The 16467-nt window shown below is 51.0% G+C and overlaps 7 protein-coding genes across 7 annotated transcripts; 1 reads left to right on the top strand and 6 right to left on the bottom strand.

The window, feature by feature from the left end:
- Position 1: 1 nt before the first annotated feature.
- Positions 2–2452, bottom strand: KL911_003412 (uncharacterized protein; the record flags this gene model as incomplete). The annotated part of the gene is made up of 1 exon (XM_043198590.1): positions 2–2452. One exon carries the CDS (start codon positions 2450–2452, stop codon positions 2–4), a length of 2451 nt encoding a protein of 816 aa, XP_043053743.1.
- Positions 2453–2525: 73 nt separating this feature from the next.
- KL911_003413 (uncharacterized protein) lies at positions 2526–2972 on the bottom strand (the record flags this gene model as incomplete). The annotated part of the gene is made up of 2 exons (XM_043198591.1): positions 2526–2705; positions 2919–2972. The coding sequence occupies 2 exons, from the start codon at positions 2970–2972 to the stop codon at positions 2526–2528; spliced, it is 234 nt and encodes a 77-aa protein (XP_043053744.1).
- A 52-nt stretch (positions 2973–3024) lies between these two features.
- On the top strand, positions 3025–4020 carry KL911_003414 (uncharacterized protein; the record flags this gene model as incomplete). Its single annotated transcript, XM_043198592.1, has 1 exon — positions 3025–4020. One exon carries the CDS (start codon positions 3025–3027, stop codon positions 4018–4020), a length of 996 nt encoding a protein of 331 aa, XP_043053745.1.
- A 14-nt stretch (positions 4021–4034) lies between these two features.
- KL911_003415 (uncharacterized protein) lies at positions 4035–6731 on the bottom strand (the record flags this gene model as incomplete). Its single annotated transcript, XM_043198593.1, has 1 exon — positions 4035–6731. The coding sequence occupies one exon, from the start codon at positions 6729–6731 to the stop codon at positions 4035–4037; it is 2697 nt and encodes an 898-aa protein (XP_043053746.1).
- Positions 6732–7191: 460 nt separating this feature from the next.
- KL911_003416 (uncharacterized protein) lies at positions 7192–11562 on the bottom strand (the record flags this gene model as incomplete). The annotated part of the gene is made up of 1 exon (XM_043198594.1): positions 7192–11562. The coding sequence occupies one exon, from the start codon at positions 11560–11562 to the stop codon at positions 7192–7194; it is 4371 nt and encodes a 1456-aa protein (XP_043053747.1).
- Positions 11563–11653: 91 nt separating this feature from the next.
- Positions 11654–14761, bottom strand: KL911_003417 (uncharacterized protein; the record flags this gene model as incomplete). Its single annotated transcript, XM_043198595.1, has 1 exon — positions 11654–14761. One exon carries the CDS (start codon positions 14759–14761, stop codon positions 11654–11656), a length of 3108 nt encoding a protein of 1035 aa, XP_043053748.1.
- A 68-nt stretch (positions 14762–14829) lies between these two features.
- On the bottom strand, positions 14830–16401 carry KL911_003418 (uncharacterized protein; the record flags this gene model as incomplete). The annotated part of the gene is made up of 1 exon (XM_043198596.1): positions 14830–16401. The coding sequence occupies one exon, from the start codon at positions 16399–16401 to the stop codon at positions 14830–14832; it is 1572 nt and encodes a 523-aa protein (XP_043053749.1).
- Positions 16402–16467: the final 66 nt, after the last annotated feature.

The raw sequence follows: 16467 nt of genomic DNA on the forward strand, positions 1-16467 counted from the left end.
TCTAGACTATGCCACTAACTTTCCTTGCGTAGAGATATGCTGTAACTGCAAAAACAAACATGCTTCCACAGATGCCATAGAACCATGTCAATCCAGGCGAGTTTTGGCCAGGGACAAGACAGTTCATGCCCCATAGGCCCGTCACGACGTTCAGAGGCAACACAATGGAACCAAGGATGGTGATTTTGCCCAAAATGTCGTTCATGTCATTGTTCACCTTCGTCATGTCTATGTTGATCTGGGCGAGGTAATTAGAGTGAGAGCGGGCCAGTAATTTTTCGTAATGATTCAAACTTTGCACCATTGTGACGATGTGGTCCTGAATGTCTCCCAAGTACATTCCAATTTCAGACCTCGGAGCCACCTCCCATTGTTCGTTGCATCTCTTGGAGAAGCCCTTTATAACATCGGCCTTGAAACCTAGAAGCCGCAGCAACGACATAACCCTTCGACGACAGTCTCCGATTCGGCGAAGCATGTCTCCCTTGCGTTTCCAGCTCAAAATCTTTGTATCCTGGGACGAGGACGTCGACCGCGAAGACTTCGAGCTCCATGAATTGATGGACGCCTTGTCGTTGACGGTTGACGTCCTTCTCTTTAGGCTGAGCCAGATCTTGTCGTCGTCGTCGTCGTCGGAGCCAGAAGACTCGTCTTCCGAGTCAATTCCACTTTGCATCACTAAAATAGCGTCCTCTATCGCGTTGACCTCATCCTCGATGCTTTCTATCAGAGGGGCATACGCATCGGTGATGTCGTCAATGAGAGCGTATCCTATCCAGTCTGAAGTGACAGAGAGATAGTCCTTGAGCAAGCGGACTCTACGCCGAACGTTTGCCGGGTGCGGAGTCGGTTTCTGGTGGAACGTGATGACGCCGTCTCTGAACACAATGATGTACATATTAAGTGGTTCGAGCTCGCCGTTCTTCTTCCGCTTGTCGCCGTCTCTTCTTTTAGAGACCATTGAAGATGCGCGTGGATGGTCAATGTCGCTGGATGAGGACTTGCTTTTCAACAGACGGCTCACGATATGGCGATACCACGCTTTCTTGCGGTGCTTGCTGTTGACGCTGTCGTCGTCGGAGAACGCAGCTGAGTTCATTGCTCTCTCCATGGCTTTTTTGCGGTTTTGGTGCTCAAGAACAACGTCAAAGGCTGTGAAACAGACCAGATAGTAGTCTCTGAACAGTTCCACCTTTTCTCTGGTTTCGCCCATAAAAATGTCCTCTGTAGTCAGCGGATGGATACTGAACGCCTTGGACAGAACCTTCATCTCTTCCTCCGTTGGGTTGAGAACGTCAAGCCAGAAGGGAGGCACGTCTGCTGTCGACGAACTGTCCGCTGCCACCGAGGGCGTGGGCGTGCTTGTTCCTGTGACTTTGGGCTTCAGACTGTTCTGCGACGACTGAACAGAAGTCATGTTGGGATGTGGCACATTAGGCTGTGGATTATACTCTTGCGTCGAAGGGGAAAACAACTCTGAAAGAGTGTATTTTTGCACCAGCCCCGAGATATTGGAGGCATGAATAGTGTTCTCGAGGTCTTCCCTGAAATACGTGAATCGAAGACTTTTGGGCTGCTGCAGCTCGGGCAAGTCGTTCAGAGGTTTACGGTTGTTCCAGGGAACCACTCGCTGCGGCCGCAGACGACCATTGAGAGCTTTCTGTTCGTTTTCGGCCTGCACCAGCAACGGCTCAGATTCGCTCGGCTCGATGTTCGAGACCAGCGGATACTCGAAGTTGATTCTCTCCTCGCCTTGCGCTGGGGACGACTGTCTGGAGAGCGAGGCGGACGCTTCGCTGATCTTTTTAAACTCCTGCAGCTCCTCGTCCACAAACTCCTGTAGCACAGAGATGTCCGGCCACATCTTCCGTTTCCCGGCTTCGTCAAAACTCTCCACGGGAACACACACGTCGTCCAGAGACGACGCGTTCGAGGAGCGGCGGGAAGACGGGTTTGACGAACCGTAGACGGAGTTTGAGCTCTGGTCGTCGTTATTCGAATTGTACGGCTCATGTTCAGCCAGATCCTGCAGCACGCCTTTCGCGGACTGGTCTCTCAACGAGGACTCAAACGGATTCTCTGTCTTGTACTGTATTCCCTCGGAAATGGATTTGTTCTGCTTGAGGGCGTTGTTGTAACTCTTGAACCTCCTGAACTTGGACTCGCCTATCTCGTCTATCGAGCCGGGAGAAACTGGGTGTCCTGCTGCCACCACCGTGCTGAGCCGGTTTTTCGGTCTATCTGCTGCCATGACGGGAGCACTCAGACTGAAACCTCTTTTGCGCGGGCGCTGCGACTTTGACAAGCCTGTGGCCAACGAATGGCGTCTGTGGTCGATCAGGGGGTCAAAGCCGGCCGACGAGTCGGACGATACGTCGTTGTGCCTCACTCCAAACGCGTCCGTCTCGTGCTCTGAAACTTTGCTGGAACGCCGAGGTGTGATTTCGCTCATAGCAATCTAGAACTACTCGGAAAAAGATAAGAATTTCTCAGAAACGGTTTTTGAAATATATCCACATAAAGCTCTATGCCGCCTTCTGGTCCTTGTCGGATTCGGAGTCGTCTTCCTGCTCTTCTCCAGACTCCTTTGCCGGCTCCTCGTCGCTGTTGACAACTTTCTCCTCGCTCTTGTACTTTTTCTGTTCTGGCTCCAGCTGCGAGATCGAGTCGTCGATCTCGCCCACCAGCCCGCGAAGCGCCTTCCACTGGTCCTCTGTGAGGGCGATTCCCTGTCGTTAGACCCTCCAAAAACACAATTGTCCACTTACCTTGGACCCAGGCAGCCATTTCCCGTCTTTTTGGTAGTACTCCCTGATATCAACTAGAGTAGCCCCCTTGAACTTGCGCACACTAACGCGTCTCTTCTCGCTTCCAAGCTTGATGTCAGCAACAGCACACCCGAATTGGCGCTAACTCACCTCAAATTGGAACTCCGGGCCGACAGCCTCAGGAGCAGCTCTTTTAAGACCCATATGCAATATACTATATTTTCCCAGCTGAAAAAATAAACTTGTCAATTTTCTTATGAGTCTCCCTAAAGTGTCTGGCCGTCTCCAAGATATCTCGCCGCTCATTCTGGGCGGTGCAACGTTCAATACCCAGTACAACGACGACCCGTATTCCATACGCATCCGCGACCTGTTGTACACAGCCCTCGAAAGTGGTATCAACGCTATCGATACGTCTCCCTATTACGGGCCTTCTGAGGAACTAATTGGTGACGCTTTGAAGAAATTGCTCGACTCGGGGAAAGTGTCTCGCGACAACTACTACATCTGCACCAAAGTGGGCCGTATCCAGCTGGATGAGTTTGACTACTCGCAAGATTGGGTCAGAACGTCGATCTATCGGTCCCTGACGCGGCTCAACACAGACTACTTGGACGTGGTGTATTTGCACGACGTGGAGTTTGTGGACGACGAGAGGATTTTCGAGGCGCTCCGAACGCTGGTGGAACTCAAACAGCAGGGAGTCGTTAGATACGTTGGTATTTCCGGCTACCCGGTCCCGTTCCTCCACCGTATTGCGTCTGAGTGTGTGTCGAAGCCAGATATCGGAAAACTGGACCTGGTGCTCAGTTACTCAAACATGTGTCTGCAAAACACGCTTTTGGCGCAGTGGTACGGCAAGTTCATGGAAACAGGCATTCAGCTGCTGAACAATGCCTCCATATTGTCCATGTCGCTGCTCCGATCTCAGGAAACCAGACCGTTCCACCCGGGCTCACAGAAATTGAAGCAGGCGTGCTCTGATCTGGCTACTGTTCTCAAAGAGCACCACAACACTGAACTGGCTGAGCTGGCTACGCGGTTCGCCATTCGCGAGTGGCTGCCGAAACAGGGAAAGACAGTGATCGGTGTGTCCAACATAGACGAGCTACACTCTGCTCTGGAGCAGTACAAGGCCGTCGTGGAAAGAACCAACGACGACTCCGACCACAGGCTGGTCAAATTGAGTCAATCCTTGTTGGGCCATCATCTGAATGAGACGTGGGACAGCGGCCGTTATAAAGCAACGTAATAAACTTTAATACATCACATCTTGGGCTTTGATTGTTTGAGACGTATTCCGGCGCGGTCAATCACCAAACAGTTTCTCTCGACGCTCCAAGTCTGGAAAATCACCGTCTGGCCGCTCCTCCAGCCCAGCACTTTGAGCTGCTCACCTGGATACACCACGTTGGTGAACCTCACTTTGATCTCGTCAAACAAGCCGTAATGATCCATTAGGAGTTTGGCACTGATTCCCATCGTTCCTAGTCCGTGGAGAATTGGTCTCGAAAAGTTCCCGCCGCGGGCAAAGACAGGATCGATGTGCAACGGGTTGAAGTCTCCGTTCAGACGGTACAATGCCGCCTGGTCTGTGAATGTTTTGTATGTGGACTCGAAATCTGGCCGGCCCCGTGCCTCGAAGCTATTCTGCAAGAACGGAATCGACCGCTTGTTGAATATTTCGTCTTTTCCACTGACGGTCTCGCTGTTCCGAATAAAGTACGACCCTTGATTGTAGAAAACGAGCTCTCCCTTTTCGTCATACGTTTCGTATCCCTCAATCACCAAGCTGTTCTTCTTACCATTTTTGTGTTTGTTGAACACAGCAACAGGGAAGGACTTTGTTTTGAGTTTTCCAGAGGTAGGAATCTGCTTTGCAATTTTTAGATAGTGCTCTCCATGGAGAAGCTTGGTCATGTCGAAATTCTTCACCAAATCGCTGAAGTCGAACGAGTCAGATCCCTCATTCAAGAACGGAATCACGCCAAATGTTGGAACAGCCTGGAAATCGTCGTCGTTCTCATACACGTACTTGAGCTCTTCTGCGTGACAGCCAACAGAGAGATTGTACATAATCACCTGCCGGTGGTCATAGCAATATCCATCGGCCTTGTCAGACGCGTCCTCTTCTTCTTCTTCGTTCTCCTCCTCATCCTCATCTTCGTCTTCATCTTTACCCCCAACGCTTTCCAAAATAGCCATTGTTGACTGTTGGACACTCTTCATATTCATGCCCTTACTGAAATCTGTAATCTCGGCCCAATGTTGCTCAACAAATTCCGGTGCAATATGCTCGTCGTGAGAAACTGCACCAACGGCCCGCTGCCACCGCGTATTGCCAATCCACCCGGCACCGACTTCATACAGCTCGCCGCTCACCTTCACTTCGTCGCTCGCCAGGAGAACAACAAGCGGCGAGACCTGATCAGGACTGAACTTATTGAGCTCGTCGCTCTTGAATATGGTCTTCGTCATTGACGTTTCTGCGTGCGGAGCGATAGCGTTGCACCGAATGTTGGCCTTGGCACCTTCCAAAGAAAGACTGCGCGTGAATGAGAGAACGGCAGCTTTGGCTGCGGCGTAGTTTGCCTGACCAAAATTGCCGTAGATTCCCGACGTCGAGGTCGTATTGATGATGATGCCGCCTTTTTGCTCGAGGAAAATGGGCCACACAAGCTTGCAAAGCCGGAACGTGGCCACCAGATGGATCTGGATCACGTGATCCCACTCCTGCTGCGACATTTTGGCGAAAGAGCGGTCTCTAAGGATGCCTGCGTTGTTGACAAGGACGTTGACAGTGCCAAATGCATCCAACGCAGTTTTAACAATTCTGTCCGCCTCGCTGAAGACGTTAAACCGAGCGCCAACCGCTGTCCCTCCAGCTTTCCGAATTTCGTCCACCACGCCTGAAGGGTCCTGGAAATCGTTCACAACGACCTTAGCACCGTACCTGGCAAACCACAGTGCATGGTGTCTTCCGAGGCCCGAGCCTGCCCCTGTGATGATGACCACTTTGTCTTTCAGTGAGGATATTCTGGTATTTCCCTGGTCGTTTGGAGGAAGCTTTTTTGCTTCTTCCAGCAAGGAGTTGTAGTCATTTAGCTGCGTAGGATGCTGAGCATTCTTGAAATCTGTGACCTCCGAGAACCTGTTGAGAATGGCCTCTGGTGTGAAGGAATTGTCTGGTTTGAGCAAGAGACCGCTGCTGCGCTCCCATCTGATTTGCGCAAAAAGACCAGCCGCCACCTCAAATATGCATCCGGAGCAGCTGCAACCACGGGACGACAAATACAGAACCAGGGGAGCAACCTTTTCGGGCAGCAGTTTTTTTAGCACGTCTGGTGGCAAGACTGTCTCTGTCATTCTGGACTTGGCGACCGGAGCAATGGCGTTTGCCTTGATGTCGTACTTGACTCCCTCCTTGGCCAGTGTCTCTGCAAGTCCCACTAGCCCCATTTTGGCAGCAGAGTAGTTTGTCTGTCCAAAGTTGCCGTACAGACCGGCGGGAGACGCGGTCATGATGATTCTGCCGAACTTTTGCTGCCGGAACAGCGGCCAGCACAGTTTGGTGAGCTTGAATGCTCCATTTAGATGGACGTCCAGAACATCAAGAAACTGTTTTTCAGTCATATTTTTGAATGCAGCGTCCTTCAATATTCCAGCGTTGTTGACGAGAACATGCACCGTGCCAAACGCCTCGACAGCTGTCCGGACAATTCCCTCAGGATTAGTCACCACATTGTCGTAGTTGGCGACGGCCGTGCCGCCAGCTGTGCGAATTTCGTTGACAACAACATCAGCTGCCTTTGTGGACGTGCCCGATCCGCCAAGCGTGCCCCCTAAGTCGTTCACAACGACCTTGGCACCGCGAGAGGCAAAGCCCAGCGCGTACTGTCTTCCGAGGCCTCCGCCGGCGCCTGTAATAATCACAACAAGATCTTTAAGCTCTACCTCACCCATGAAGAAGCATAGCGGAGCATGGCAGCTTATATACTTTTGCTCTTGCATGTGAATTTCCAAGTGTGGGGTCCGGGGAAATGCAGGCTGTGCAAAAAGATTTAAGCGAAGTGTCACTCACCAAGGTAGCATAGCATGCCTGCAGAAAATCTTACCTAATAATCATTACCTGGGACACAATTGTAACTGTGGAATTGGAGCCGATAAAATACCCATACCGTGTTTTGTGAGGTTTCTCTTCAATCGTAGCTCGATATATACCTCTGGAATCAAAAATAAAAAAATATAGCACCTTTTGCTTCTTGCATGCCTCGCAAATATAAGGCAACGTACGGAGCTCCAACTATGCTAACTTGCTAGCACGTCCACTGAGCAGTTCATAATGTTTCTGCGAACCTAAAGTGTTGTTGCCTTGTTATTACCTCATCTTCCCGTTTCGCAATCACTATATACATTCTATACGCTACTCGTCGTCGTCGTCGTCGTCGTCGTCGGACTCGTCGCTAAAGTCGCTCACCTCCTCGCCTAACGACTTGAGTTTCAGCTTCATCTGCTTGTTTTTTTCGTCTAGCTCGCTCATTAGCAACATCAGATCGTCAAGGTCTCCTTTAGGGACCATGTCTTTCTGTCTGCTTTCAGCATCCTTGAGCTTTTGCTCTAATTCGACTACCTGTTTCTGCAGCTGCTCCTGTTCGGCGGCCTTAGACTTCAGCGTCTCGTAATCTGCAGTTTTCTTCTTCAGTTCGTCATATTCGGCCCCCCTCTTTTGTAGCTCGTCGTAGTCTTGGGTTTTTTCTCGATATGCCTCGAGCTCTGACAGATCCGTCTTCAGCTTCCCGTTTTCCTTCAATTGCTTCTTCAGATCCACGAGCTCACGAAGCTGTTCCTTCATCTTCTCCTTGAGGGCATGAAGCTCGGCGCCCTTTGCCTCGACCTCACTCTCCTTCTGCTTCAAACCCTCCTCCATGAGTGTCAGCCTGTCCTGTAGCAGTTTGATTTCAGCCTCCTTGGATTTTTCTGAATTCAACAACTCCTCTTTTCCACTCGACAGTAGTTTCACCTCCTCCTTTAATTTTGAGAGCTCTGCATCCCGCTCTTTTTCGGTTTCTTTCAGCTTCTCATCCAAAGCACTAATCTTGAGAGAATACTCCTTGACGACGGAATCAGAGTTTCCAGCCAAAAGTGCCCTTTCCCTCTCAATCTCTTCAGCTTTGCCGCTTAACTCAGACTTGAGGTTCTGCAACTCTTTCTCGTGCGTTGCGACAAGCTCTTTCTTTTCGGCCTTCTCCTTCTCCAGGTCAGCTTTCAGAACTTCTATCTCTCTCAAATGCGAGTCAAGTTCCTTTTTGACAGATTCATAGTCAGCAAGCTTCTTTTCCAGCTCTGAGAAATCGGCTAGTTTCTTCTCCTTCTCCTTCCTCAATTCCTCTGCCTCCTTCATCAGCCGACGACACTCTTCGTCCTTGGCCTCCACATTCAATGAGATCATTGAGATTGTCGACTCGAGCGACTTCTTTTCCTCTGTAGCTGTGTTCTTCAGCTCCCTCGTCTCGCCAAGCTGCTTCTTCAGAGACGTAACGGCCGTCTCCAACTCCTCCTTTTCCTGTGTAGTCTGTTCGAGCCTCTCCTCGAGCACTGCAGAAGACTTGGACAAACCCTCCAGCCGCTTGAGCTTTTCCTCGTATTCCTTCAGCTGAATATCTTTCTCCTGCTCTAATCTCTGCTTCTCGTCGTCCCAGTTCTTCCGGAGCTCGTTCTTCTCATCTTCGAGTGCCTGCTTCTCCTCTTGCAGCCGCTTTCGCTCGTCCTCTGCCTCTTTGCGGAGTTTCTCTCGCTCTGCACTCACATTCTCCAATTGGCGGTTAATGTCCTCATTCAATGCCTCCAGCTCGGCCTTCTGCGCAGTCAGACTCATAAGCTGCTTCTTCAGAGAACTAGTAGACGTCTCTGTCTCCTTCCTTATCGACTCAAGGCTCCGAGTGGCCTCCAAATGTGTGCTACGCAATCTTTCAACCTCCTGCTCTGCCGCCTTTAATTTTCCAACCGTCTCCTCATAGGTCTTTCGCAGACCAATGTAGTTCTCGTCACCTTTTTTCAGCTCGACAGTCAGACCATGAATTCTAGATTCCAGTCCTGCAATCTTCTCCTGCTGCTGCGCTATTTGCTGCTGGAGCTTTTCGTGGGCCTTCGCCGTCTTCTGTGCCTCTTTTTCCAGAGTTTTTATCGTTTTGCTCTGCGACTCATTGTCCTTTGTCAGCTGCATCAATTCGCGGCTCATCTTGTTGATTCCATCCTCTGCTTTGCTCTTTTGCTGCTCAATAACGGTGAGCTTCTCGGAGAGCTGTTTATTGCTTGCTTCCAGCGAGGTCACCTTGGAGGTTGCTTCCCTATGCTGCGTGGACAGTTGCGACAAATTCTGCTCCAGCTCATTCTTGAGCTGCGTAAGCTTGTTTATATCCTCAGAGCTCTTGGTGTAGTTCGTGTCCAGTAGCTCTCTGTCTCTTTCAAGCTTCTCAAGTTCGCTCTTTGTAGTCTCGTATGTCTGCGCAAGCTCGTCGTACTCGGAAACGAGTCGCTCGATCTCAGCTTTCTGTTTCGCGATCGTCTCGTCCGCCTCCTTGCGAACAGTCTTCAAATCGTTGGCCAGCGCTAGGCAGTCGTTCTGAACGGTTTCAAAAGCGTCGAAACTGAGCTTCTCCAGAGGCTCAAACGATGGATCGTGACCTATGGCTCCCCGGAGCCGTCTGGAATTCTCCTTAACGAGCTGCACAAACAACGGGTCGAAGTACACCTGCGGCAGCCCCGTGTCGTCTCTCTCTGGATTCAGTAGAGTTTCCTCGTCGTAGTTAGAAAACGCGTCGCTCTTCTCGAACTGCTGGAACTTCAAACTGAACGCATTGTCTCCGACCCGGCTTCTCAGCAACGTGCTCAGCTGCTGGCGGCTCACAGGCGAATTTTTTCTTGTAAATTCGTACACTATAGCCAGCAAAACAACCACCATGCCCTGCGCTAGCAGGTTCTCATCGTTTGCCTCGACAAGGTACGCAAGCAGCTGGTCGAGAATGGACTGGTCCTGCAAAAACAGGTCCACGGCTCGGAAATTCTCCCAGAGCCAGATGCTCAGTAGCATCATATAGGCGATTGGGACACGCGGGTCTTTGAAGCGCAGACTCGAGCAAAGGGCCTGGCCGACGGCCTCAATTATGTTTAGCACGTCCTCGTTGGCGCTTGCGTTGCCAATCTGCACAGACATCGCCAGTTCGCGGCCCTCGTCATAGTTCTCAAACACGTAGATAAGAATCAGACACGTAAACCAGATTTTATAAGGGTTCAGTTGCAGGTCGTTGTCGACGTTGATGAGCGTGGCAAACAAGTTGGCTCCCGTGAAGGACGTCGAAGCCGATCTGCTCTCGCCATTTGCATCATTTTCGGCCTCACCGTTCGCGCCATCTTGCTCACCGTCCTCGCTGTCGGGAACGCCGTTGAGTTTGTTGAACTCGTATTTCTGATCTTTCAGAAAGGCGTATTTGGCGTCCTCATTGTCCTTGAAGTACGCGTGCAGCACCACCACAGAGGCCACCCGCAAATCAAACAAATGGACAGAGTTCGCATAAAGACACCAGTGGAGGAGCGCATCTATCACGGGAACGATCTCGTCCATCTTCTGTGCTGCAGCGGGTAGCGTGGGGTCCATGTACGGGACGTCGATCTGGGAGAACTGTAGCTGGATCTCGGCGTTCGAGCGGATGATATCTGCAGTTGTAAGAAGCGCATTGACCCGGACGACGTTCGGAACGCTGATGGAAAATACCAGACGCAAAATCAGCATCAAAATGTCAGAACTCACAAGAGCCCTCTGCGCCTGCTCAATGGCCTCAACTCCTTCGGCCACAAACAGCCTGCATGTGTCAAGCGTGGTGAGCAGGTTCTGGAGCCGTTGCTCGTTCCACACAAACGGCCCTAATTCGCTCTCAGCCAGGGGCTGGTCCAAAAACTCTGCGAGCTTGTACATGCAATTGGTCTCGATGAAAAACTTCTGGTTGCTGGCGTTGTATCTTAGCAAGTTGGCGATCAGCGACAAACAGTCCTGAACGACGATATTGCCCTCAATTCGGCCCTCGTCCTCTATAATGCGGTACAATTTTTCGAATGTATTCTCAAAAACGACCAGCTTCTGGATGTGGAAGTTGTCCTTGACGACTCCCATCAGCAGCAGAATAGCCTCGTTCCGGATCGGCTCGTAGGGGTCGTCGAGCGCCTGGCACAGCTTTGAAATCGCCAGCGGCGACTTAAGGATTAGCTCTTTGGTACGCAGCGGCCGCGTCGAACATAGTGCCTGGAGCAGTTGCAACGAGTACAGCTTGATATGAAGATCGTCTGCTTCAACGAGATCCACCAGGATATCAAAACTTTTCACCGATTGAGTCAGCTCGTCAAAAATCCACAGCGAAAACTGGTCCGTCACATTGTCGAGCACCAAACTCGGCGACGGATACTTGCCGTTCTTGAGTCTAGTCTGCTGGCTTATCCAGCTCCTTGTTAGGTCCTCATCGCCCTCGCCCCGAATAAACAGAATTAAAAGCGTTTCGAGCACCGCCCTGACAATGTCAAGATCGAGCACGTCCTTGTGCAGAGTCGCAACAAGGCTCTTGAGACCGTGGGCAATGACAATCTCCCGATACTGTCTGCTGAACGATTTAAGCCCCAAAACAGCAGCCCGACGGTCGGTCAGTAGCGTCGCATGCGACAGGCGGTCTACGAGCGTCGCAATTGAGTCGCTGACCTCCTTCTCGCTCGCGCTAGGCGTGCTCATAAAGTTCTGAAGAAGCTCCATATAGTGTTTATTTTACGTCAAACAGGGTATTTTTCTGAATATTTATTTGGCCTTAATTTAAAAAAAAAACTCCTCGCACCACCAGCCCAGATCAGAGCCCCAGCTTGCTGTTGATGGCACCCTTGATGGCGTCGTTCTTGGTTTCGCTGATAAACTTGTCGAAGTCGTCGTTCAGATCGCTCACGTAGCTCTCCACACGGTTATTTGCCACGTCCAGGCGGTTCTGGGCGTGCTGCTTCCATCTCGAAATGTTCCTCGTCACAGTGGACACGCTAATAGGCGAGACCGGCTTATCCGTCAAGCCCGGCTGCTGGTGTAACGCGTTCGGGTCGTAGTACTTTGGCTTCGCCGTACCCATCAAGCTGTAGTTTGCTGGATTGTACGGCGAAATGTCCCAAGCCAGTTCATACTCCGGATGGTTTGTTTTTTCCGGCCGTTCGCGTCCAACAAGCATACGATATAGTTTTGCGTACGACAGCGACGACGTGCCCTTGACAAAGTAGTTTGTGGACGGCCGGTATGGTATCAAAATGTTCCGCAGAAACAGCACGTCGTCGCCGTTGATCGTTTCCAAGGACATGACCGGCTGACGCAGGCCCATGATGTTAACCAAGGCCGCCTCTGTCTCGCTGATTCTCAGAAAAACATCGCCTAGCGGCAGCACAGAGCTCTGCGGGGTGTACTTGGCCTCCAGACGGTACGGAACGCGCATGCTGGACAGTTCAGAAAGGGACGGAATCGTGTAGACGGCCATTTTTTTCGTAGCCCCCATTAGGGCTACCAAGCAGAAAGCAACGTTTCCTTTCTGTGTTTTTGTGCCTGTGATGCCGATTTTGGACAGTTCGCCCTTTCCGAACGTCTTGTGTGCCATCTTTGACCCGTTCTTCACAATCCGTATGTCGCTCGACGACGCCGCAATAATAGAGAGCGGCGTTTTGTCTGCCGGTAACGGCGAGCTCAGATGGCGGATGGACGCCGTACTTGGACGTCCTGTCTCCGAATTGATGGGGATAATTTCCAAGATCTCGGCATCGTTGGAATCGACTTGCTCCGCCAGCCGTAGAGAAAACCGTACACCCGAGATGACCTCAAACACAAGAAGTCGTCCTATCCGGGTCCCCACGATCATCAGTAATCCAGGTTGGCCGTAGGCAAACTCAATTGCAGTCGGCACAATAGGCAGCGAGAGCCCGTCATCAATGAGTTGCGTGTTATAAATCACAGTGTTCGATCTGCGGTCGATCACCACGAGCTGTCCTGACTCGTAGCCAATGCCAACGAATCCAACATTGCTGTTGCACAAAGCCGTCACCTTGCCATATCCCATGCTTTTCACCAGCACTTTGGGCAGAAATCCTTTCTTCATGTCTCTTGGAGCACGGTCGCTGATATCAATAACTTGTCGCTCCGCCTTCGTAGACGAGAGCTCCAATGAGCTCATTCGCCGATTCAAGTCGCCCTGTGCAGGCTGGTATTTCTTGTTCTGTTGGTACGAAAAAAGCAGCACGTCGTTGTTGTACATGCTGCAGGAAAGCTCGAGCTGCTCGGCAGCAAAGGACACCTTTGAGATGGAGTGCTGGGGCGAGTCGTCCAAAAGAATTCTCGAGATGTCAATCTCAAAGGCTGTAGAGCTGTCGAGCTCCCCCTCAGAAGAGTTCCAGATGCGGATGTAGCCATTTTCGTGGCCCGAAACGATGACAGACCCCACGTCTGCCTTGTACTTTGGCCTGCCGGGGATTCCTCCTTTTAGAATGCTGTTTCGGGAGCCTTGAGTGTCGATCATGCCATTGAGGACCCTCTTGTCGATAAATGCAGAGGCCGAGAACGTAATTTTAGGATTCAGCCACGAGATCGTGGACGGGAAATAGCTGGCCTTGAAAGAGAGGTTCCCGGTCGGATAGTTCATGAACTTTAGCGACCCGTCGCTCAGAGTGAGCGCTATGAGTTTTGGGTCATGGTTCCCATCATAGTAGGGCGACGCCTCTCCGAGCGGAATAAAATCAACAATATTGGCAGCTGCGTGGATCGCAAAAATGTTCTGCTGCTTTGGCTGCGCGTAGTACTTCGCCATCTGTGTATAGCTTGTCATTGAGTACGACAACATGCGCCCAAAATCCATGCGCACGAGCTGGTGGTACCCCTCAGTCTCAAACGAGTCTCCTCCGCAGAACAGCAAGGAGGTGCGCTCGGGATCGTGTTCGCACAGCCACGCAGCTTTTTTTATTCTCGTCATTTTGGGACCGTGATGAGTGTCTCCCGACGGTGAGTCAATGTAGCTGTCAAAGAGCGAGCGCGCTAGTATCTGCTCCCCTGTGAGAGCGTCCCAGAAAACCAGCGAGTTGTCGTCGTGGATAGTGACAACATGGAGACCGTTAGGATGCCATAGCGACTGAACAACGTTCGGGATGTAGTAGCCGGAAGCGTCGTAGTCGTACGTCGCATTTTCTCCCCCCGGGGCTCCCTTTGGTAATTTGTACACGAACTCCTTGACTGCCTTGTTTTCCGCAAGATTGAACTCGATGGTCATCTTGGTATAGGAAATTAGAAGAGTGCCAAAGTCTCGCGGATTCAACTTGATCGAAGACACGTGCACGTCAGTCTCTAGTATGAATGTGTTGAATTGCTGTTCTCGCAACGACAGAATAGTTTCGAGGCCGCTTTCTATGTTGAAAGCCTTCACAAGCCCGTTGTTGAATCCAACGTATATAAACTCCAATGAGTAGTCTGTCTCGAACGCAGTGATCTGGCCGCTCGTGACAATCTTGTGCAGCACCTTTTTGGCAGCCAGGGATATCACAAAAATGGTCTTAAGAGAGTCCACAGCCACCAGATACACGCCCTTAACAAACCGCAGAGACCGAATGGCACTTGTGGTGTTCAATGTTAGAGCACAGCTCACCCGGCTCTGTCCGAAAATGTGTACATGGTTGTAGTCGGAAACAATTGCCATCAGGCTCTGCAATGGATCAAAGGCCACGGTCTTAACCTTGCCTGCCACTCCGTAGGTCTGGAGCTCCTCTATAGAAAACGGCACGGAATCTAAACCTGCGGAAACTCCTGAAGCGCCGCGCGACCGGGGAAGATTGATTGGCGACTTGAGCGAGGGCCGCAAAGAAGGCTCCGGCGATGGCGACGGTGACGGCGACTGTTGCTCTTTCTCTCCCTTCTTGTGCAAAAGCCCTATCTTCTTCTTAAACATATTCTACCATCATTTAATGTCTACATATTATGATATTTAGACGTGACACACACCCGTGCACCAGGAGACTAAAACGTTGAGTTGGCTAGCAAGCTGGCAGCGCTCTTGGCGTCCAGGCGAGCGAGCTGGTCAGCAAGCTCGTTTCCCGGTGACGACTCGGCCGTCAACGGGTCGCTCAGTTCAGTTTCGAACTTCTTTTTCGGCCGCGAGTTCCACGGGTCTGAAGAGTCTTTTGAGCCAGGTTCGCTTCGCACGTTGTGCGGCATGTTCTCGCGACCAAGTTTGCTGAGAGACTCTGTTGGGTGGATCAGCTTGTTCGTGTTGAGAAGATGAAGTTTCTTGCGCTGCTGTTGAATTTGCTGTTGCGCAAGACTCTTGAAAGTTTTCTTAGCCAGATCTGTCAAGTACGCCAAGAAGTCCTCGGCTTCGATCAGCATCTCGTAGGTGGTTCTTTTCACTTGGTACTTGAGTTCCTTCTCGTAATTGCTGGCCATTTCCAGGGCGCGGATGGCTTCGTCGACCTTGACTGGGTCGATGATGGACTTTGTCTTTAGTCTTGCGATTATAGAATGGCGTTTTTTCGTGGTTTCCTCTGCGTTCAGGAGCTCGCGCATCAGCAGATGACGGTTCGTCAGTGACTCCTTGATATTGTAGCAGTCGTCGGTCAGTAGTTGAAAGAATTCGGTCAGAGCGGCCGTCAAGCTGACACCTTCGACCAGGTCCATCTCGTTATACAGTTGCATCACTTTGTTCAGCTTGACCCACATTTTGGCCATTTCGGGACTTTCCTCAAGAGCCTGGAACCCTGCGAGCATGTTGTAGAAGTCAGAGTTCACGAGCCAGGACGATTTCTGCAGCCTCAACAGTTTGTCCAGTTTCTCAACCAGTTTCTGCGCGTTCACATAAATGCTTTTGATCATTGGCCTATAAGCGGCCAGTTCGTGTGATGCGTCGTATGGAGGCTGGAACTGCTTCAATGTGCGCCGTTTGAGTCCTGTGGCCATCACAGAGCTGTTGTTCGGTTTGGTTTTCGATGGCGTGTAACTGAAGTCGTTTTGGTCCAAAAACAGCACAAACTCCTGGTTGCGGATCAAGATTGGGTTGCTGCAAACCCTATCAAACCATTGCTGCACCGAAGACTGCAGTGCAGCGACAAATTCGGGCGATCCAGCGTTGTATAGGACGGGAATAGTCGGCAGAGCAGGTACAAACACCTCAATGTTGTTGTAGATCAAATACCGATAGATTGCCTCGAGCTCTCTGTAAGATCGCCTCACGTCTTTGTAGACAGGTTTCCTGAATCCGGGAATATTCTTCACCGAGGCATTCAGAACAAAGACCGGGTTCTTAGCCATTTCGGCACCGTTATTGCCGATTTCCGCCACCTTGATACTCAGCTCAAAGGAGTTTCTGTTCAGTCGCTCGGGTAAGTATCTTTTCAGATCGTCGTCGGTGGGTTGGGGATGGAAAGGAGAGTCTTGTTCTTTGGGCTGCGCTTGGGGGTCTGTGGCCGGCGGAGACGCAGTTGCCGGCTGGCTTGGCTCAACGGCTTGCTGTTCCTGAGATTGTTCAATCACGCTGCTCTCGGCAAAAGGATTATTATCGAAATCATCGGGCTCGTAGGGCACGGCAGACGTCATTTGCACGGTGATGCAAACAAATTAAATTTTATCTCATCTTCGACGCGACGATATCTTTTTCCGTTA

Source organism: Ogataea haglerorum, assembly GCF_019207285.1.
Source record: "Ogataea haglerorum isolate 81-453-3 chromosome Unknown 81-453-3_NODE_9_length_481884_cov_97.824832, whole genome shotgun sequence".
Taxonomy (NCBI): Eukaryota; Fungi; Ascomycota; class Pichiomycetes; order Pichiales; family Pichiaceae; genus Ogataea; species Ogataea haglerorum.